Raw genomic sequence first — 24312 nt, forward strand, 5'->3', positions numbered from 1 at the left:
CAGCGATCATGAATTCTAGACTTCTAGGGAATGTTTCGCAGGTTGCATGAGATACTGCTAATAGCAAAGAATGACATACGCATTTAATTAATATCAATTTCGGTACATCGGACTTCAAATGTGTATAAACGCTGTGATTAACTCCAATCATAACGCTAGCATTATCTGTCCCAATGCCCACAAGATTATTTAAAGGAAGTTTAAAATTTTCCAGCGTTATTTTAATTGAATTTGAAATATTTTCAGCGTTACATTGATCTAATTCTACAAGAGCTAAGAATGTAGAAACTCTTTAATCGAATTTCTCATCATAATACACAATTGCAATACCTAATAGTTTTGTTACACTAATATCGTTTGATTCACCTAGTAACAAACTATAATTTGAAAAGCCATTGAGCACTGCCTTCAATAAATCTTTCTGAAAGTGGGGGTGTAGGATATATTTATAACGCCGTTGCATTTTGTTCAATGAATTTTTAAAGTTTTGGCTGTTTGATCTTGGAATGCATTCTTACATAATTCACCAAGTGGTCTAGTGCCAGTATTGACGAGTGAGCACAAACAAACAAACTTAACTTTCCTTCAGCTTGCACTGTTTGTAAATTCTTGGTGGGAAAAATTCATTTAGATTGGTTGCTTGATCTATTAGGTGAAAATGGTTCTACTGACTTAATATGTTTGAAAGTTTTTAAATGACTTTTAATGTTATGTCGGTAATTCGGATCGCATTTCTTGGAAGCCAATCAAATACGACGAATAAAAATTATCCAATACCATTTCTTCGCGGTTTCAAAAAAGGCGTCATTAGAATTTTCCCCACATTTTTAGATTTGATTCAACAATTTAAAGCTATGACCCAACGGTCAGGTCGTTTGACCGTGAGCGTAACTAGGTAAAATTGTTGGGGTTCTCCTCAGGGAAATTCCAGAATAATATAAAACCGATTCTTCGCTTTATAAAAAAAAAAAACAAACAAACTATGAAATATGATATTCCTACTATTTTTACGATGTATATCAATAAAACATTTCAATTATGAAATATTTATATTGTTAATTAAATAATTAATTGAACAATGAATTTAATATTTGTTAAATAAATATTTCTTAATTTAAATGTTACATTGCCAAAATATATAAAATGCTAAACATTTATAATCTTCCCGCTAAAAAATCCGCTATCCGCTATTTCATATTTTAATCCGCTAAACCTGAAGCAATTCCGCTAAATCTAGCGAGAAAACCGCTAAAATGGCAACACTGGACTGAATAATGTTGACAATTAAACATGGTGCAGATTATTATTAATAGCCATATGGTGCAAAGAAGCCCGAGGCTTATGCTGCACCAGGAAAAAAAATAAATAATAAATAAAAAAATCCCGAGTTACCCTGAGAGACAGAGAGTCAAAAGTAGAAGGAAGAAGAGAAGAATGATGATGCCAAGCTCATACTCACCAGATGTGAGCCCCTGGGGTTAATGATGATCATACATCTAAATGGAAAACCATTGCATCAATTTGATCCGGATCGTTATGTCAAATCATTCCTCAGTGATAATAGCTCAGCAATTGAGCAAAGACGAAGATCGAAAACAAATATTAATAAAGCAGTAAATTGCATATGGCAATTTTTAGAATAAAATTTTCTTGAATATGTTTTTTCATGTAGTCTGTGATTTTTGTGTACGTTTTCTAGAACAGTTTGTTTTTTATGTGATATATGTTTTTATATTCTAGAATGTTTTGTGATAATTCGTTATTTGTAATATGGGAAATATTTTTGTTATTTTTTATTCTCAATATTAAAATTTGACCATGAAAAAAAAATGTATCCATTATATTTCCCAAGTTGTTAAAAAAAAAAAAAAAAAGAATAAAAAAGTTTCGCGTCTGCCGAGCACGGCCGTAGGTGGTTTTATGTGAAACACCCTTTGCGGATGTGACATCAAAATTGTGATGTCATACTAATCAAAAAGTTAGAACTGGAGATATTAGCATTAGTAGAGGCATTTGATGCAAGAAAGCAAGCTTATGCAGCATCAGCCAAAAAATAAATAATAAATAAATAAATAAAAAATAACCACTTCCACTTCACCCCTCGGTTCGTTCGAAATACCTGTCCAGCTGAGCCTTAAACTTATTTAGGCTATCAACTTCCACGACAAGGGATGGAAGTCTGTTCCACCAACCAACCACCCGCTGGCTAAAGGCAAATTTCCTCATGTCTTTCCTACATCTGTCCTTCCTCAATTTGAATTTATGCTCTCTCAGGTGATTTTTCTGAGCAAGAGGAAGAATCCCATCAGCATTGAGCATGCTCAAACCTTTATACACCTCAATCAGATCAGCTCGCTGGTGCCTAGTCTCCAGACACTGTAATTTGCAAAACTAAAGCCTTTCTTCATAAGAGCACCCCTTTGTTCCATTCACTAATCTTGTTGCCCTTCTCTGTACTCATTCCAGCATCCCTACATCCTTCTTGAAATGACGCCTCAAGACCTGTACACAGCACTCTAGGTGTGGCCTGACCATTGCCTTATACAAGGGAATAATCACCTCCTTATCCCTGCTAGAAAAATTCCTATATATCATCATGTCTGCCCAGACACGATAGGAGGAGTATATGATGAGAGCCTTGTCGATCAATTCGGCCCTGGAAAGATTGTGCAAGGCTCAAGGGGTAGAATTTTTTTCAACCTGGACTGTACTTGTTAACAGGAGAGATTGCTTCTACAGGGATGGGATACACTTAAATAGAAAGGGGGCAAGAATATTTGCTGATGCTATCGAGTCAGTGTTAGGTGGGTCGGAAAACTGCTAGCTTGGGGGAAGACAAAGACGAATAGATTAACAGTAGCCACTGGCAGAGGTGAAAGAGATTTTTGCACTGCTTCTATTGGAATGAGCAGAAGCCTGAAAAACAAGATGCAGGATATTTCAGAGACTGCTGGGAGTCATTGCGGTACAAGTAAACACATGGGTTGTGTTAGGGTAGCTAAGAATAGAAAGAGGTGCATGTATACTTGCGTGTACACCAATGCTAGGAGTTTAGTAAATAAATTTGATGAATTTGAGGTATTGCTCAAAACATCAAAGGCAGATATTGTTGGGATATCAGAGACGTGGTGTCACACAGATATAAGGAATGCGGAACTGGTATTTGGGGAATACAATGTGTATAGAAAGGATAGACAGGACAGGAGGGGAAGAGGGGTTATGCTATTAGTTAAGAAATACATAAAATCCAAGGAAGTGAAGCCAGTGGACATCGCTGGACAGTCCAGAGTCGAGTCAGTTTGGTGTGACATAAGCATTGAGAGATCAAAATTGAGAGTAGGAGTGTGCTATAGGCCTAATGACTCTGATGAGTATAATAAGAAACTGTACAGGGAAATAGAGTGGGCCAGTAAATCAGAGAGTCTTATAATGGGAGATTTTAATTTCCCAGATATTGACTGGAATTTGGGGGCTGGTAACTCACACACTAGCAGGGCTTTTGTGGATTTATTGGATGATTGTTTTCTACATCAGCATGTTCAGGAGGCAACTAGAGGGAGTAATACTCTTGATTTGATTATCAGCAGTGATTCTTCATGCATTAAGAATCTGCAGATAAATGAACCACTAGGTGGCAGTGATCACAGTGTGCTGAAGTGGGATTTACTCAAAGAGGTAACTACCATTAGGGGTAAAGGGAAGGGTTATTGCTTTCGTAAAGGCGACTACGATGGACTGAGACAGTATTTAAATTCCATACAGTGGGACCAACTGATGATGTTACCAACAGCACATGCAAAATGGGAAGCATTCAAAGAACTTATCTTGGAAGCTACTAGGCTTTACATACCAACTAAGAAATATTGTTCAAGGTTTAGGCCTAAATGGATGTCAGATGAACTAATGAGGCATATGGCAGAGAAGAAACATGCATGGGATACATACAAATTAACATATGACACAGAAGCCTATGATAGATACAAGTTGATCTCTAAACAAGTTACAAAGGAGGTTAGGCAGGCGAAGGCAGATTACGAGAAATCTTTGGCAAGGGATGCAAAGAAAAACAGCAAAGAGTTCTTTACTTATGTAAACTCTAGAAGGAAGGGGATGAATCAGATTGGTCCACTTGATATTGATGGGTCAACTGTTGATGATCCTGCTCAGGTAGCTAACAAACTAAATGAATATTTTGCATCGACATTCACACATGAGCAGTTATTTAGCGAGAGGAATGCCAGAGGTGTATTCAACTCTAGCAGTAAGCTACAGAATCTTGTAATAACTGAGAGTCAAGTGGAGGAGAAATTGTTGAAGATAAACACAAGAAAGGCACCCAGGGTGGATGGGATCTATCCATGTTATATTAAAGGAGGCAGCAGAGGAAGTAAGCAAACCCTTAGCCATAATTATGAGAGCTTCCTTGGACTCAGGGGAGGTACCCACAGACTGGAGATGTGCAAATGTGACCCCAATTCACAAAGGAGGATGAACGGCTGACACAAGTAATTATAGACCTGTGAGTTTAACTTCTGTTCCAGGAAAATTAATGGAGGCACTAGTTAAAGAAGCACTGCAGGATCATTTAGACAAGACTTCAGTTATAGCTCGGACACAGCATGGTTTTTGTTAAGGGGAAGTCTTGCCTGACCAATTTGATTGGATACTATGATGCAGTCACAAAGGAACTGGATGCAGGGAATAACTTTGATATTATATACTTGGATCTTAGAAAGGCTTTTGATACTGTTGCACATGCAGAGACTGCTGCACAAATTGGAGCAGTGTGACATTGGAGGCAAATTGCTGCTGTGGATAAAGGGGTGCCTGAGGGGGAGAAGACAGAGAGTGGTAATCAATGGACACTGCTCATCGTGTACTGTTATTAGTGGAGTCCCTCAGGGCTCAGTGTTGGGTCGATTATTGTTTTCTGTATTTATAAATGATATTGATGATGGTATACAAGCTTAATGTCGACGTTTGCAGATGATACAAAGGTAGGCAGGGTTGTCAAGGACACTACTGACACTATACTGCTGCAACAGGATCTGGAAAAGTTGAGCAGATGGGCTGAGAGGTGGCAAATGAAGTTTAACATTGACAAATGTAAAGTACTACACATGGGAAACAGCAACCCCAGAGCAACGTATCAACTCTGTGGTACTACACTGACAGTGGTAGAGAATGAAAGGGACCTGGGGGTGGTTGAGCAGGCAGATATGAAGTTCTCTGAGCAGTGCAGACAGGCGGCAAGAGTAGCTCATGGTGTATTGTCAATGATATATAGGAATTTTTCTAGCAGGGATAAGGAAGTGATTATTCCCTTGTATAAGGCACTGGTCAGGCCACACCTAGAGTACTGTATACAGGTCTGGAGGCCTCATTTCAAGAAGGATGTAGAGCTGCTGGAACGAGTACAGAGAAGGGCAACAAGATTAGTGAATGGAACAAAGGGGGTGCTCTTACGAAGAAAGACTTAAGTTTTGCAAATTACAGTGTCTGGAGACTAGACACCTACAAGGTGATCTGATTGAGGTGTATAAAGCCTTGAATGGTTTGAGCATGCTCAATGCTGATGGGATTCTTCCTCTCACTCAGAATAATCACCTGAGAGGGCATAAATTCAAATTTAGGAAAGATAGATGTAGGATAGACGTGTGGAAATTTGCCTTTAGCCAGCGGGTGGTTGGTTGGTGGAACAGACTTCCATCCCTTGTCGTGGAAGTTGATAGCCTAAATAAGTTTAAGGCTCAGCTGGACAGGTATTTCGAATGAACAGAGGGGTGAAGTGGAAGTGGTTTTTTTTTTTTTTTTTTTTTTGGCTGATGCTGCACAATACACCATGAGCTACTCTTGCAGCCCGTCTGAACTGCTCAGAAAACTTCATATCTGCCTGCACAACCACCCCCAGGTCCCTTTCATTCTCTATCACTGTCAGTGTAGTACCACAGAGTTGATACGTTGCTCTGGGGGGTTGCTGTTTCCCATATGTAGTACTTTACATTTGTCAATGTTAAACTTCATTTGCCACCTCTCAGCCCATCTGCTCAACCTTTCCAGATCCTGTTGCAGTAGCGTAGTCCTTGACAACCCTGCCAACCTTCGTATCGTCTGCAAACCTGGACATTAAGCTTGATATACCATCATCAATATCATTTATAAATACAGAAAACAATAATTGACCCAATACTGAACCCTGAGGGACTACACTAATAACATTGGTCAACGATGTGCAGTTTCCATTGATTACCACCCTCTGTCTTCTCCCCCTCAACCATCCCTTTATCCATAGCAGCAATTTGCCTCCAATGCCACACTGCTCCAATTTGTGCAGCAGTCTTCCATGTGCAACAGTATCAAAAGCCTTTCTAAGATCCAAGTATATAATATCAAAGTTATTCCCTGCATCCAGTTCTTTTGTGACTGAATCATAGTATCCAATCAAATTGGTCAGGCAAGACTTCCCCTTAACAAAACCATGCTGTGTCTGAGCTATAACTGAAGTCTTGTCTAGATGATCCTGCAGTGCTTCTTTAACCAGTGCCTCCATTAATTTTCCGGGAACAGAAGTTAAACTAACAGGTCTATAATTACTTGTGTCGCCCTTTGATCCTCCTTTGTGAATTGGGGTCACATTCGCACATCTCTAGTCCATGGGTACTTCCCCTGAGTCCAAGGAAGCTGTCATAATTATGGCTAAGAGTTTGCTTACTTCCTTTGCTGCCTCCTTTAATATAACTGGATCGATCCCATGCACCCCAGGTGCCTTTCTTGTATTTATCTTCAACAATTTCTCCTCCACTTTACTCTCAGTTATTACAAGATTCTCTAACTTACTGCCAGAGTTGAATATACCTCTGGCATTCCCCTCGCTGAATAACTGCTCATGTGTGAATGTCGATGCAAAATATTCATTTAGTTTGTTAGCTACCTGAGCAAGATCATCAACAGTTGACCCATCGATATCAAGTGGACTAATCTGATTCATCCCCTTCCTTCTAGAGTTTACATAAGTAAAGAACTCATTGCTGTTTTTCTTTGCATCCCTTGCCAAAGATTTCTCATAATCTGCCTGCCTAACCTCCTTTGTAACTTGGTTACACATCAACTTGTATCTATCATAGGCTTCTGTGTAACATGTTAATTTGTATGTATCCCATGCATATTTCTTCTCTACCATATGTCTCATTAGTTCATCTGACATCCACTTAGGCCTAAACCTTGAAGAGTATTTCTTAATTGGTATGTAAAGCCTAGTAGCTTCCAAGATAAGTTGTTTGAATGCTTGCCATTTTGAATTTGCTGTTGGTAACATCATCAGTTGGTCCCACTGTATAGAATTTAAATACTGTCTCAGTCCATCGTAGTCACCTTTACGAAAGCAATTACCCTTCCCTTTTCCCCTAATGGTAGTTACCTCTTTGAGTAAATCCCACTTCAGCACACTGTGATCACAGCCACCTAGTTGTTCATTTACCTGCAGATTCTAATGCATGAAGAATCACTACTGATAATCAAATCAAGAGTATTACTCCCTCTAGTTGCCTCCCGAAAATGCTGATGTAGAAAACAATCTTCCAATAAATCCAGAAAAGCCTTGCTAGTGTGTGAGTGACCTGCCCCCAAATTCCAGTCAATATCTGGGAAATTAAAATCCCCCATTATAAGACTCTCTGATTTACTGGCCCACTCTATTTCCCTGTAGTTTCTTATTATACTCATCAGAGTCATTAGGCCTATAGCACACTCCTACTCTCAATTTTGATCTCTCAATTCTTATGTCACACCAAACTGACTGGACACTGCACTGTCCAGCAATGTCGACTGGCTTCACTTCCTTGGATTTTATGTATTTCTTAACTAATAGTATAACCCCTCCTCCCTTCCTATCCTGTCTATCCTTTCTGTAGACATTGTACTCCCAAAATTCCAGTTCTGCATTCCTTATATCTGTGTGACACCACGTCTCTGAAATCCCGACAATATCTGCCTTTGATGTTTTGAGCAGTACCTCAAATTCATCAAATTTATTTACTAAACTCCTAGCATTGGTGTACACGCAAGTATACATGCACCTGTTCTTTTTCTTAGCTACCCTAACACAACCCATGTGGTTATTTGTACCCCAATGATTCCTAGCAGTCTCTGAAATATCCTGCATCTTATTTTCCAGGCTGTTGCTCATTCCAATAGAAGCAGTACAAGAATCACTTTCACCTCTGCCAGTGGCTACTGTTAATCTATTAATCCTTGTATCCCCCTAATCTAGCAGTTTTCCGACCCACCTAACACTGCCTCGATAGCATCAGCAAACATTCTTGCCCCTTTCTATTTAAGTGTGTCCCATCCCTGTAGAAGCAGTCTCTCCTGTTAACAAGTACAAACCTGGCTGAAAAAAATTCTACCCCTTGAGCCTTGCACAATCTTTCCAGGGCTGAATTGATCGACAGGGCTCTCATCATATACTCCCTCCTATCGTGTCTGGGCAGAATTGCAGAAACTTTCAAATTCAACCCTAATTCACGGCTTTTTTTCAACAGTGACCTGTACTTGTTAAGTAATTCCGCCGGTCTCCTACTCTTAATATCAATTGTGCCAACGTATACAACTATATCACCTTTTGTGCCCTTAAAACATGATATCCACTCTACAACGTCATCAACTTGTTGTTGTTGTTGTTGTTTTTTGGTTTTTAGGAGCATTAGCAACTAAGGCCATATTGCTCCGGTGCGGTGGTCATTCCCTGACCTTTCCGCATCCTCCGTATTTGGTGGTGACGGGCTCGAACCCCGGTCTAATCAAGAAGCGTGTGCTACGCACTGCTGCTCCTTCCCACCTGGCTAAGGAGGCGCCTACGTCATCAACCTTTGCCCCTGGCAGACATACCCTGGTCCTGTTCCACCTATCCTTTTTACAAAGCATGTTTCCCGTTTCCCTGACAATAGAGTCACCAACAACTACTAGTTCCTTTGGGACTAGCGCATTCTGCCTTGGGGGTTGCTGTACTGGTCACAAAAAATGCGTCACACCTCTAATCTAATCATACTACTAGTGAGTGTTCCACACAGACTAGTGATCTAAGCGTGGAAAGCGCCTCTGGCAGATGCTGCGGGTGACCGATCAGATTTACTCGGTAGGTATCTCCCCCCTCCCTCAAATTATATTTCAAAAATCAGCAAAAGTGCGAGCCCATTGTTGAAATATTCACAGCTCACCACTGTATCTATCCCTTGTCTTTCCAGTGCCTGAAACATATCCTTATGCTGTATGGAGACAAATGCCTTTCCATAATCTACAAATGCCAGACATACTGGTGTTTTATATTCATTTGCTTTCCCTATTAGCTGTGATATTACGTGAAAGTGATCGATAGTTGAGAATCCTGTCCTAAAGCCAGCTTGCCCTTTAGGTTGATTCTCATCAAGTATTCTTTCTAATCTGTTAGTAATGACCCTTGTGAACAACTTGTAGATGTGGAATAACAAGCTAATTGGTCTATGATTTCCAATTTCTGATTTTTTTCCTTTCTTAGGCAGCAAAACTATGATTTAATTATTCCACTCCTTAGGCATCACACCTTTTCTAATGCATTTTGTGAATAGCCTTGCCAGTTTTGTGTTATGTCTCTTCCTCCAAATTTTAACAACTCTACAGTAACTTCATCTTCCCCCGGGGCTTTCTGATTGTTCATTTTCTTCAATGCATGTTCTACCTCATCAGGAAGAATATCGGGTATGTTGTATGTGTTACTAATTTGCAATCCATCTTCCCCACTGCTGGCATTATTCCCTCACTCCTTGTATAATTCTCTATTGTAGTCTTCTGCTATTTGAATTATGCCTTCTCTGCTATTTATAAGTACACCATCACTATTCTTCAGTTTCAATATCATTTGTCTTTCTGTATTACTGCTCATACCTGCTGATTTAAGTCCTTTGTTTTCCCTTAATTTTTGTTCTACTTTTCTTGTGTTAAATCTTCTTATGTCGTCTCTGAGTCTCTTTCTAATGGCCTTGCATAACTCAGTATACTCAATTTTCTCCTTGTCAGAGTTTTTCTTGCTCTTCATTTGTCGTCTTCGGTTTATCATGACAAGTTTTTCTTGACTAATTTTTTCTTCTTTGGATTTCTTTTTCCCTATAGATTTCTTGGGCTTTTATCACTTTCAGAAAATTGTAATATTCCTCGTCGATATCTTGCGTGGGAAGATATCGACGAAGATATAATGGTCTGGAGCAATCTGCAGAAGCTCAAACTTGTTCTTAAGTTCCAGTACATACTGCTTTTTCTCCTCTTCTGTTATCTCAAAGACCTTTGTATTATTTACTCGAGTCAGTTTTTTACTTTCTTTTCCTACATCTATATCAAGTGTACATCTTACCATTCTGTGATCACTTCCAACATTTACCTTATTCAGGACGGTAACATCATTCACGATATATCTTCTGTTAGTGAGGATGAAGTCAATTTCATTAGCTGTTAATCCATTTGGACTCTTCCATGTCCACTTTCTGTTCACCCTTTTCTTGAAAAAAGTGTTCATTACTGACATACCTTGAGATTCTGCAAATTCACAAGTCTTTCACTTCATTCACCAATTCCAAAATTTACTATACTTCCCCTTTCTGCGCTGTTTTGCCTTTTTCCGACCTTAGCTTTGAAGTCCCCTATAATGATAGTGTAATGGATTTTCTGCTTGTCTAGAAGACTCTCAATTTCAGTGTACATTTCTTCAACCTCTTCATCATCATGGCTCGATGTTGGTGCATAAATCATTATAACCTTTAGCTTGTACTTCTTAGAAATCCTGAGTATTAGTCTTGACACCTTTGGTGATGTACTTCTGAATTCCAAAGTGTTGTTTTTTTATATCTTTATGGACCAGAAAGCCAACTCCACCTTCGCTCCTTTCACTGTTTCCATTGGTGTACAGCAGATTTCCACTTGATAAACTTATGGCTAAGGTAAAGAAAGCCTGCACGAGAAGCATACAAAAGTTCGATGAAATTTACTTTTAAAAGTACTTTGCCGTAACGGCATTTGTATTGTTGCTCGCTAGGTAAACAGACCGACAATACTCGGTGGGTATTATCGGTCTGGAGTAAAAGTTGAATCGTACTTTAATAAACAAATTATCCACTAGTCCACCAGTGATTCTAAAGAAAAAAGGTCAGGTTACCTCCTCCACTTTGGGAGGGTTTCTATCTCCCACGGGATTCAGTTTCTACTCCTGACCGATAACACCCACCGTCTGTTTACCGAGCGTGCAACAATACAAATGCCATTACGGCAAAGTACTTTTACTGATAAATTTAATTGAACTTTTGCATGCTTCTCTTGCAGGCTTTCTTTACCTTCGCCCATTATTATTATTATTAGCTACATGGTGCAAGGAAGCCTGAGGCTTATGCTGCACCAGCCAAAAAAAAAAAAAAAAATTCCCAAGATACCCTGAGAGAGAGAGAGAGTTTCTATAGAGTTTTTTTTCTAGAGTTTTAGAGTTTACATAGGAAAAGAGTCAAAAGTAGAAGGGAATCACCAAGAAAGAGAAGAATGAGGATCAGATCTCAGTTCCAATCTCAATGATGTCCATTTCCACTTAGTCTGCCAAAGCCCAAACACTCTGCCAACCTTCATATCATCTGCAAACTTGGAAATCAAGTATGATGTACCTTCATAAGTATTATTAATAAATACAGAAAACAACAATAATGTTAGTTCCCGAAGAGCAGTGTCCATTGATAACAACTCTCACTCCCACTCAACCATCCCTTTGTCCAGTGCAGTAACTTGCCCTTAATGCCACACTACTCCAATTTTTACAGCAGTCTATTATGTGCAACAGTAACAAAAGCTTTCCTGAAATCCAAGTATATGATATCAAAATCATTTTTTTTCATCCAGTTCTTTGTTACTGCATCACAATAACCAATCTGATTGGTCAGACAAGATCACCCCTTGACAAACTTTTCTGTGACTGAAGTATAATTGCACTTCTGTCTAATGGCCCTGCATTATTTCTTTAGCCAGTGACTCCATTATTTTCTCTGGAACAGAAGTTTAAGCTAACAGATCTGTATTTGGGACATATTTATATATCTTCAATCCACATGGACTTCCCTGAATCTAAGAATTCTCTTATAATTTTGGCTAAGGGGCTGCTTACCTCCCTTGCTGCCTTCCTTAATATAATTATATAGATCCCACAGCCTCACGTACCTCTCTTACATTTAACTTCAGCAGTTTCACTTTCACTTTCTTCTCAGTTATTACAAAATCATTTGTCTCCTATTACTTCACATACAGCCTTTAATTTCCTTTGATGGAGATATGGATATTGATTATTTGATTTTTTTAGAAGCTATATAGGGATGATGTTTTGTCCCATTTTGTTAGAGAGAACTTGTGGTTGTTCTTAGATTGTTGGCACATGAATTTTCAATTGTGTTACAACAATCTGCAGTTAATGATTTTTATTTTTGCCTTATTGGTTTGTAATTTTATCCTTTACATTTTGTTTTAATAATATTATTTATAAATTTCACAACTTTATCTTTTGTTTCATTTGCATGTCTAGGGAGTAATAATGCTAAAAATGCCTTTGGCCAATTACCATTCCCCATTTAAAGTTTAAAAAATGCATTGCCTTTTGAAAATGCACTGAACATATCAGGTTATCTGATCGTTAATTATATATAAAAATAGATATCAACTTGTGTATAAATATAAAGATATAAAGATATAAATATAATAATTAAATGAATATAAGTAAAGATATTAAAGTGTGTATAAATGTAATGAATCAAATAAACAAGTAGACTGGGAATGAAAATGCAGTAGGACTGTTTTAAAGTTAAGTGCACCATTTTACAACATATTTGAATTTTGAAAGCTTTGAGCCTGTTTATGACTAGATCTAGTTATATATATCTTCACTTGAGAAATACTTGTATTAATATTTAGTGTGCATCTATATTCATGTAATTAATATCAGGAAATTTAACATGATATAATCATTAAGCTGTGGTTATCTAAAAATTGCTGTAGATATTTCAAGACATATCCAAAGATCTAGTAAGGTTTGGAGAACGAGTTGCAACTGACATATATCATTTAGGAAGGGAATGTGAACTACATCAGCCTAAGTTAATTCTACAGAATGCATGGGGAGTTCGTACTGATGAATTATGGACTTGCAGTGCCTGGAAACGTATGCATGATATTGCAGCCGAAGAAGGCATTGTTGCTATTGGATATGAAAAAAAGTATGGTGAATGGAGGTGAGTAAGAGCTCAGGCTTGTCTGTATATGATTCATATTATTATTTAGAGTACAAACTGAACAAACAATCTTTTCAACTTCAAAAGTAGGTAACATAAAATATTCTTAAATTAAACTTGAATTAATGACATTAAATATTAAAAAGGTATAGTTACTTGAACTTATAAAACTATATAACCATCATCATATATTTTGTAATTCTTCAGTTGATATTTACTAATTAATCAAATTTAATGGATTAAGTCTTAAATGGTTAAATTTTAAAGAGTCAGTTAGAGAAAATAAAAAATATAAGAAATTTTTGGAAAATGAAACTCATAAATCTTGGGAAGATTTTAGGAAAAATATGGAAAACAAGTATGAGGAAGGTGGAAAAATGTATTGTTCAGCTAGAAAGGTCCTGGGAAACATCAAGTTTGATCAAAGCAGGGTAGATGAAATTAGACTTGAAAGTTTGTGGAAAAAAATAGTGCTAGAGTAGTTAGATTGCATGATTTAGAGGTTATTTTTCAAAGGACAATTTCTGGAAGATTACAGCACAGCATTAATATATAAAAAAGGGAAATAAAGTTCAGTGGGGTAGTTATAGAGGAATTTTATTGCTTATTTTACCAGATAACAACTATATAAATATTTGATGGAATATGGTGAATTATATATGTATATATACACTGCCCTACCATTAATATCTGGTCACTCCTCCATGGATGGGGAAACAGGTCCTATGCATGCAACACGTCACAGAACCTGCTATAGATATGCACACTGGGCTTTGAATAGACAATTGCAAAAGTGGGCATGCAAGATGACACGTTCAACAGAATTAACAGACTTCCAACGTGGAATGATAGTAGGATGCCACATAAGCAAGCATTCTAGATGAGACATCGCATCACTCTGGGGATACCTAGATCAACGGTTAGTGATATCATATGCAAATGGAAGAGGAATGGGACTGAATATGGCAAAAAACGGCCTGGTAAAAAGTAACATAACGGGACAAGAGAATTCTGTGAAGAACTGTGCACTCAAATCGTAATTTGCCATTGTCTCAAGTCACACAAACTCTCTGTGAGATTATTGGGACTAATGTCAGCACTAGTTAGTATTAGTATTAGTAACGGCCGCATGGTGCAAGAAAGCCTATGGCTTATGCTGCACCAGCCAAAAAAAAAAATCCGAACAAAACAATGATAAAAACAAAAAAAAAAAAATAAATAAAATAAATAACTAAATAATAATAATAATTAATAAATAAAAAAAATAAAATAAAAAAATATAAATAAAAAGGAAATTAAACCTATCATCCTATGTGCTTCCCTTACCCGAAAGTACTATCCAGATTACTTTTGAATTTCCCCAAACTGTCGGCCTCTACCACCCGTGAAGGCAACTTATTCCAGTAATTTATAACTCGCTGGCTAAAATAAAACTTCCTGCAGTCCAATCTAAACATTTCCCCCCTGTAACTTGAATTTATGTCCCCTAGTTCTAGCATCATTTATAATCTTGAAAATTTTGTCCTCATTCATTTTACTGATGCCTCTCACAGCCTTAAACACCTCATGGAGTTCATATCATGGAGTGTCCAATACAACTCCAGGGTGAGTATGGGCTTAGCACACCCAGGGTCCTGAGCTGGATATCATCATCCTTCTCTTTCTTGGTGATTCCTTTCTACTTCTCTCTTTCTCTCAGGGTAATTCAGAAATTTTTTTTTTTTTTTTTTTTTTGGCTAGTGAAACATAAGCCTCAGGCTTTCTTGCACCATATGGCTAATACAATGGTCGTGCAACTGTTCACAAAGCCCAAATCCTCAGCAAATGCTAGATGCTGATTAACATGGTGTAAGGAGTGCAAATCCTGGACTGTAAAGCAATGGAAAACAGTCCTACAGACAGACAGATGAGTCGAGGTTCGGTCTACCAGTCTGATGACTGTTCTTGGGTTTGGGAATGCCAGGGGAATAGTTCCTTCCTGATTGTATCCTCCCAACAATGAAGTTTGGTGGAGGAAGATGGTATGGGGCTGCTTTTCATGGTTTGACTTGGGCCCATTAGTCGTTATGACAAAACCATTAATGCTGTGCAATACCAGGACACCCTGGACAATCATGCACTTCCAACGTTATGGCAATACTTCGGGGAAGGCCCATACCTGTATCAGCAAGACAATACACCATGCCATACTGCTCGGGTCGTAACAAAGTGGTTTGAGGATATGAGTATGGAAAAGTTGGATTGGCCAGCCCAGAGTGCGATCGGAACCCTATTGAGCATCTTTGGGATGTATTAGATCGTCGGGTACATGCACGTCGAGATCAGCCAAAGAACAAGGCCAAACTGGTGGCTGCATTAAAGGCCGAGTGTAGGAACATATCACCTGACATTTATAAAAAGCTGGTTGTGAGTATGCTGCGAAGATTGAAGGCTGTCATAAAAGAAAAAGGTTTCAGCACAAAATATTAAATGACACAATAAAAGTTTGTTTTTTTTTTTTTTTTGTCTTAAGGCAGGTATCCAGATATTAATGGTAGGGCAGTGTATATATAAATTGGAAAACAGGCTAGTTAATACCGAAAGAAAAGGTATATGTGCCCTAAACTATAAACAAAAGAGAAGCCTAAAAAAAATTATAAATAATAAAATAGTAACTATTACTGAATGGTATGTTATTAAGGGCTAGCACCATTCAATACTTTCAAATCATAATCTTCAAAAGTTATGTGTTTGTGATTGCCATCTGACAGTAATAGTAGGACCTAATAATATGCCAACAGACCTGAGTTAGAAAGATATAATAAAAAAGTAATAATTTATCAAAATTTAGGAGCATACTTGGAGAATAACAACTTGCCCAACAGATAGCAGATTGAACAAATATATTTGTTTTAGCCAGCGGGTAGTTGGTTGATGGAACAGACTTCCATCCCTTGTTGTGGAAGTTGATAGCCTAAATAAATTTAAGGCTCAGCTGGAGAGGTATTTCGAATGAACAGAGAGGTGAAGGGGAAGTTTTTTTTTTTTTTTTCTGGCTGATGCTGCATAAGCTTGCTTTCTTGCATCAAATGCCTCTGCTAATGCACTCAAAATATATAAATAAGATGAGAGAGGGACTAAAAGAGAGTAAGAAGTAAGCTATGCTAAAAAAAGGCAAAGTGGTGGAAGAAATAGGATAGAATAGTACCTCACTCCTTGAATATCCTAATAACACTGATTGGCATCAATTTCTTCCCTGAAATAATTTTGGCAGATTCTCATAGGAAATGTTTCAAAAACTCAGATATGTGCTTAAAAAAATTCTCATCACCCTCAGTTTTCAAATATTGTAGGTTAATGACGACCAAAAACCAAGACTGTAGTTGGTTTAATTGCCTTTTCCATCTATTTTATCTATTTATTTTTAAAATTTTTTCTAGAACATTCAGGAGATTTCTACAACATTCAAGAATGTTCTGAACCATTCTGGAATGTTGTTACATGTGGAAGAAAGGTTGGGATGTTTCTGGAAGGTTCTAGAACTTTCAATGGAGTTCTCTAAAAATATTGTGAGCCTTCTGCAAACTTCTCTATTGATGTATATTTGAATGGGTTCCACACCAAGCAATCATTTTTGTATTTCAAAAAGTGTATGTGTTTCAGAGAGCGAGTGTGAACAAGAGTTTTAGTGAATTATTGTTTGTAAACAAGTGTTGTGTGCATTAGTGTAAATCGTGAACTTTGTTTAAATTAGAAATAAAAATCTGCAGTTTCTTAATTGTTGTGTTCTTACGTGCACATAAATCAACTGTACATGAAATATGTTGCTTTCTTGTCACAATAAGTCTGATAGTTTTTGCTACATTTGCAGAGAAGTGGTACTAAAACTGCAGCGGAAGCTACTGTCACAACTTGTGAGAAAAATCTGTGAACTCTATTTTGGATGTAAGGTCAGAGATCATGGGCTCCAACGATTTCCTTTAGCTCATGCTCAAGGACATTTAACAGGCTGGCCTAGAGCTAGTCATAAATCTATGCCTTCTGCTGTTCCGGTGATATGGTGGGAACCTCAAGACCACATTAACTTTTGTTACTTTTGCATGACCAATATTTCTGGGAAATCCAAGCATAAAGTAGAGCAGTGGTTCCCAACTTTTTTTGACTTGTGAACCCATTTCAACATATTATTTTTATTGCGAACCCCTAAGCCTATATTCTCTGAAATTGTATAAAAGTACTTAATTTTTATTATAAAATATTTCCAGTATTACGTTTTTACAAACGACATTGCATAATAATAAAAATTATTATTAAATATTATTTATACTTTGTAAAGCAATTATTATTCAGTCCAAATTCAGTTCGAACAGGCTAAGAGTAGAAAATTTGCTTCTTGCCCTAATGGTAGCCGAGCATTCTTGTCTCTTTCCAAAGCTATTGGCCGCAGTTTCTGCCAATCTCTGTTCTCACCTCTGTCAAAACCAGATAGTTCTGTTGCCCCATCAGTCAAAGATAAAGCTAACCTGCTAGCATCCTATTTTTCTTCCAATTCATGTATTGATGATCTTGGTAAATCACCTGAAACCATTCCCAGTACCTCCATTCAATGAATCTCATCATAAGGCTGTCAGAAGGATTTTGATGAATCTGATGCTACGAAAGTTCCAGGTCCTGATGGTATTTCTTCACTTTTCAAAACTTGTGCCCCTGAACCTACTCCTGTTTTGTGTTGTCTTGTTTCACTTTCTTATTCCAAAGGTGTTTTTGCTTCTGCTTGGAAATTTGTCCACATCCAGCCAGTTCCTAAAAAGGGTGGCAAATCCCTCCCATCCAGTTATCGTCCCATTGAAATTACTTCTACTCTTTCTAAAGTAATGGAGAAATCGATTAACCACCAAATCTTAAACTACCTAGGAACCTTCCTTATGATCAATGATTTACGGTGTGGATTCATCAGTGTCGATCCACAGGTGATATCTGGCTTTGTTATCCATTTATGGAAAGATTCAATGGAAAACTTTGGTCAAATTCAATGAAAAAGTTTGGTGAAACAAAAGCAGTTGCTCTTAATATCTCAAAGGTTTTCGATCGTGTTTGGCATAAAGGTCTTCTAAACAAGCTTCCATCTTATGGTTTGCAACTGTTTTTTGTAATATCGTCCCATTGCGATTACTTCTACTCTTTCCAAAGTAATCAAGGAATCAATTAACTGCCAACTCTTAAACTAACTGGAAATCTTTCATCTGGTCAAGGATTGCCAATATGGATTCCGTCAGTGTCGTTCCACTGGTGATATTCTGGCTTATGTTACCCACCTATTAAAAAATTCAATGGAAAAGTTTGGTGGAACTCCAGTGATTGCTCTTGACATTTCAAAGGCTTTTGATCGTGTTTGGCATAAAGGTCTTTTAAATAAGCTTCCATCCTATGGTTTTCCAGCTATTCTTTATAATTGGGTATTCAGTTTTCTCTCTGACTGCTCACTGCAGGTAATGGTTGATGGCTCTCTGTCTTCTAACTTCTCTACCTAATGCTGGTGTTCCCAAGGTTTAGTTCTTTCCCCCACTCTTTTCCTCTTGTATATTAATGGCCTTCTTCCATTGACAGGAAATCCTATCCAAAGTTTTGCTAATGATAGCACATGATACGAGATTGATACAATGTACAAGAACCTACAGGTTCTTTTTCAAAAAATATGCTATCAAGAATACAAATGGAATATCTGTGCTGACCTAAAAGCGATAGCTTTGCTGACTGGTGTCAGCAAAGCCATCGCTTTTAGCTATCACTGGGTTGCAAGGTGGATACACTAAATACTGTTGATTTTTATGCGAGTAAGACAGCCGAGCGACAGATTGCCACTACAGGGTAATAAAATGGCCATACCATTCAGAAACCATGCCAAGCCAGAAAAATGTAGCACATCCTCCTTTGGTGGATAAGTCAAAAATCTATTTACTCCCATTGCATATTCCAAGATGAGGAATTGACTAAAATATTAAATGCTACAGAAATAAGAGCCTGGAAGGCATTTGAAAACATCTGCTGGAACTTTTTAGACAATGAAAAAATTACAAAATTACAGTGAGAACGTGGATGAGCTAATTTTAGCATACAGAGTTGGGATGCAACATGTCATTAAAGCTCTATTTTGTATATTCCCATGTAGACTTTTTTTCCTGAAAACTTGGAAGTGGTGTCTGATGAACACGGTTTCACTAAGTTATAACTCAAATGGAAAAGAGATACGGGGAAAAATGGAGTCCAAATATGTTGGCAGAGACTACTGTTGGAATCTCGCATGGGAAACATCTGTGGATGATTATAAAAGGCAAAAAACAATAAAATAGGCGTTTTCTTATCAGATAAAATTTTTTATAAATAACTGTTTATAATAATTGTTTAATAATAATTATATTAATATTAACTGTCTACTGGATGGACCTATCTTCTCCTGGTGTGGGTGAGAACTCAGAATCAGCTCTCCAAGTGATTGCTGCTTCAGGGCAGCCAAGTGGCTAGAACAACATAACACACAATACACACACAAACCACATGTTTGGCACATTAGCAGTGATACTGTACTTCACAGTGACAAGCTGACATTCTAGGAGCCCTTTCAATAACACATATCCACCTAGTTTACTGGAGGATACTCAAAAACTAGGAAGATACACACCTGGGTGGTCCCACCTAAGTGTAAGTCAACGAGTAGGAGTTGAAGTGTGGCATCCATGCCACACAGAGGAATGCCACCCCTCTCTGTTACCAGGCAATACCAGGTGATAGATGACACTCATCAACCAGTGTCATACCACCACTTTGCTTATTGGAGGCTTGAAGTGTGAAACCCATGTTTGGTATCCAGAGACACGCTCTGGCAACCACTCATCTCTTCCATCATTTAGCATTAGCATTAGCATTAGTAGAGGCATATGATGCAAGAAAGCAAGCTTATTCAGCATCAGCCAAAAAAAAAAAAAAAAAACACACCACTCCCATTTCACCCCTCCGTTCGCTTGAAATACCTGTCCAGTTGAGTCTTAAATTTGTTTAGGCTATCAACTTCAACAACAAGTGATGGAAGTCGGTTCCACCAACCAACCACCCGCTGGCCAAAGGCAAATTTCCGCACATCTATCCGACATCCGTCCTTCCTCAATTTGAATTTATGCCCTCTGAGGTGATTATTCTGAGCAAGATGAAGAATCCCATTAGCATTGAGCATGCTCAAACCATTCAAAGCCTTATACACCTCTATCAGATCACCTCGCCGGTGCCTAGTCTCCAGACTCTGTAATTTGCAAAACTTAAGCCTTTCTTCGTAAGAGCAACCCTTTGTTCCGTTCACTAATCTTGTTGCCCTTCTCTGTACCCGTTCCAGCAGCTCTACATCCTTCTTGAAATGAGGCCTCCAGACCTGTATACAGTACTCAAGATGTGGCCTAACCATTGCCTTATACAAGGGAATAATCACCTCCTTATCCCTGCTAGAAAAATTCCTGTATATCATTGACAAGACACCATGAGCTACTCTTGCAGCTTGTCTGCACTGCTCAGAGAACTTCATATCTGCCTGCACAATTACCCCCAGGTCCTTTTCATTCTCCACCACTGTCAGTGTAGTACCGCAGAGTTGATACGTTGCTCTGGGGTTACTGTTTCCCATATGTAGTACTTTACATTTGTCAATGTTAAACTTCATTTGCCACCTCTCAGCCCATCTGTTCAACCTTTCCAGATCCTGTTGCAGCAGCATAGTGTCAGTAGTGTCCTTAACAACCCTGCGAACCTTTGTATCATCTGCAAACTTGGACATTAAACTTGATATCCCATCATCAATATCATTCATAAACACCGAAAACAACAATGGACCCAACACTGAACCCTGAGGAACTCCACTAATAACATTAGTCCACGTTGAGCAGTGTCCATTGATTACCACTCTCTGTCTTCTGCCACTCAACCATCCCCTTATCCATAGCAGCAGTTTGCCTCCAATGCCACACTGCTCCAATTTGTGCAGCAGTCTTCCATGTGCAACAGTATCAAAAGCCTTTCTAAGATCCAAATATATAATATCAAAGTTATTCCCTGCATCCAGTTCTTTTGTGACTACATCATAGTATCCAATCAAATTGGTCAGGCAAGACCTGCCCTTAACAAAACCATGCTGCGTCTGAGCTATAACTGAATTCTTGTCTAGATGATCCTGCAGTGCTTCTTTAACCAGTGCCTCCATTAATTTACCTGGAACAGAAGTTAAACTAACAGGTCTATAATTACTTGTGTCAGCCTTTGATCCTCCTTTGTGAATTGGGGTTACATTTGCACATCTCCAGTCTATGGGTACCTCCCCTGAGTCCAAAGAAGCTCTCATAATTATGGCTAGGGGTTTGCTTACTTCCTTTGCTGCCTCCTTTAATATAACTGGATAGATCTCATCCACCCCAGGTGAATTTTTTATGTTTATCCTCAACAATCTCTCCTCCACTTTCCTCTCAGTTATTACAAAATCATCCAGCTCACTGCCAATGTTTACTTTACCTACATCATTCTCCTTCCTGAATAACTCCTCATGCGTGAATGTAGATGCAAAATACTCGTTTAGATTGTTAGCCACCTGAGCAGGATCCTCAACTGTTGAACCATCAATATCCAGTGGACCAATCTGATTCATCCCTTGCCTTTTCGAGTTCAAGTATGTAAAGAACTCTTTTCTGTTTTTCTTTGCATCCTTTGCCAAGGATTTTTCGTAGTCTGCCTTTGCCTGCCTAATTTCCTTTGTGACTTGGTTACAGACCAACTTATATCTATCATAGGCTTCCATGTCACCCATTAATTTATATGTATCCCATGCATTTTTCTTCTCTGCCACATGTCTCATTAGTTCATCTGACAACCATTTAGGCCTAAACCTTGAACAATATTTCTTAGTTGGTATGTAAAGCCTGGTAGCCTCCAAGATTAGTTCCTTGAATGTTTCCCATTTTGAGTTTGCTGTTGGTAACATCATCAGTTGGTCCCACTGTATAGAATTTAAATACTGTCTCAGACCATCATAGTCGCCTTTATGAAAGCAAAAACCCTTCCCTTTACCTCTGATGGTAGTTACCTCCTTGAGTAAATCCCACTTCAACACACTGTGATCACTGCCACCTAGTGGTTCATTTATCTGCAGATTCTTAATGCATGAAGAATCACTACTGATAATCAGATCAAGAGTATTGCTCCCTCTTGTTGCCTCACGAACATGCTGATGTAGAAAACAATCATCCAATAAATCCACAAAAGCCTTGCTAGTGTGCGAGTGACCAACCCACTAATTCCAGTCAATATCTGGGAAATTAAAATCCCCCATTATAAGGCTCTCTGATTTACTGGCCCACTCTATTTCCCTGTACAATATCTTATTATACTCCTCAGAGTCATTAGGCCTATAGCACACTCCTACTCTCAATTTTGATTTCCCTATGCTTATGTCACCTTGGCAGTGGTGTCTGTTGAACACTGCCCTGTCCATCGATGTCGACTGGCTTCATGTCCTTGGACTTTATGTGTTTCTTAACTAATAGCATAACCCCTCCTCCCCTCCTGTCCTGTCTATCCTTTCTATACACATTGTATTCCCCAAATTCCAGGTCCGCATTCCTTATATCTGTGTGACACCACGTCTCTGATATCCCAACAATATCTGCCTTTGATGTTTTGAGCAATACCTCAAATTCATCAAATTTATTTACCAAACTCCTAGCATTGGTGTACACGCAGGTATACATGCACCTGTTTCTATTCTTGGCTACCCTAACACAACCCATGTGTTTACTTGTACCGCAATGACTCCCAGCAGTCTCTGAATTATCCTGCATCTTGTTTTTCAGGCTTCTGCTCATTTCAATAGAAGCAGTGCAAGAATCACTTCCACCTCTGCCAGTGGCTACTGTTAATCTATTAGTCCTTGTATCCCCCCCCAACTAGCAGTTTTCGACCCACCTAACTCTGCCTCGACAGCATCAGAAAAAATTCTTGCACCCTTTCTATTTAAGTGTATCCCATCCCTGTAGAAGCAATCTCTCCTGTTAACAAGTACAGTCCAGGCTGAAAAAAATTCTACCTCTTGAGAATTGCACAATCTCTCCAGGGCCGAATTAATCGACAAGGCTCTCATCATATACTCCCTCCTATCGTGTCTGGGCAGAATTGCAGACACTTTCAAATTCAACCCTAATTCACAGCTTTTTTTCAACAGTGACCTGTACTTGCTAAGTAATTCTGCCGGTCTCCTACTCTTTATATCATTAGTGCCAACGTGTACAACTATATCACCTTTTGTGCCCTTAAAAGATGATATCCGCTCTACAATTCATCAACCTTTGCCCCTGGCAGACATACCCTGGTCCTATTCCACCTATCAATTTAGTATGATTGTGATGTCTTTTGAGACATTATTAGTGGTACTAGTCTTCATTTCGATGGTACAGTTCTAAAACTTGTTTGCAGGATGACTGCTGGATAGTCCAGCGGACTGAACCTATTGGTAACTCTCTAGGAGGCATCTAAATCATCTAGTGTATAATTTCTTTGCCTTTGCTGTGCCAGGTAGTGACTGGCACAGCAAAGTGGGTATGCAGAAGGAGGAGGGGCATTGTCAAGGCCACGTTATGTCAAGGAGCTGAGTATATTCTTACCATATATATATATATATATATGCCATATTCAAAAATTTCTATACTTCATACAACATGTCTCACTCCACCTTTTCTTACTACTGAATACATCATGAATAGTCAACTTACCTGTGAAAAAATCAAAGCCTCCCTCCTTTATTTCTCAAATATATGTAGTCTCAGTTACAATCTCAATGATGTCCCTTTCCATTTACAATCTGCCAAGTGCCACTTAATTTTATGGTAGAATCCCAATTATTGGTTGATTCAACCACTGCACATCACAGTTGTCCTATTTATTTCCTGTACAATTCTTTTTGCTTCGAAAGTGGTACTTATACATATGCTCCTCTGATATATCTGGTCAGAGATTTAGTAATTTGGGT

General features: G+C 38.3%; 1 protein-coding gene across 1 annotated transcript in view; it reads left to right on the plus strand.

Moving 5' to 3' along the window:
* LOC150075766 (acyl-CoA dehydrogenase family member 11-like) overlaps positions 1-24312 on the plus strand; it is a 127990-nt gene that overhangs the window by 7383 nt on the left and 96295 nt on the right. The window contains exon 2 of the mRNA XM_090387877.1: positions 13048-13280. Within this exon, the coding sequence (XP_090244003.1) occupies positions 13048-13280 (233 nt within the window). The remainder of the gene's footprint in view (positions 1-13047; positions 13281-24312) is intronic.

Source organism: Mastigoproctus giganteus, chromosome 13 (assembly GCF_048544385.1).
Source record: "Mastigoproctus giganteus isolate SK-2022 chromosome 13, ASM4854438v1, whole genome shotgun sequence".
Lineage (NCBI taxonomy): Eukaryota > Metazoa > Arthropoda > Arachnida > Uropygi > Thelyphonidae > Mastigoproctus > Mastigoproctus giganteus.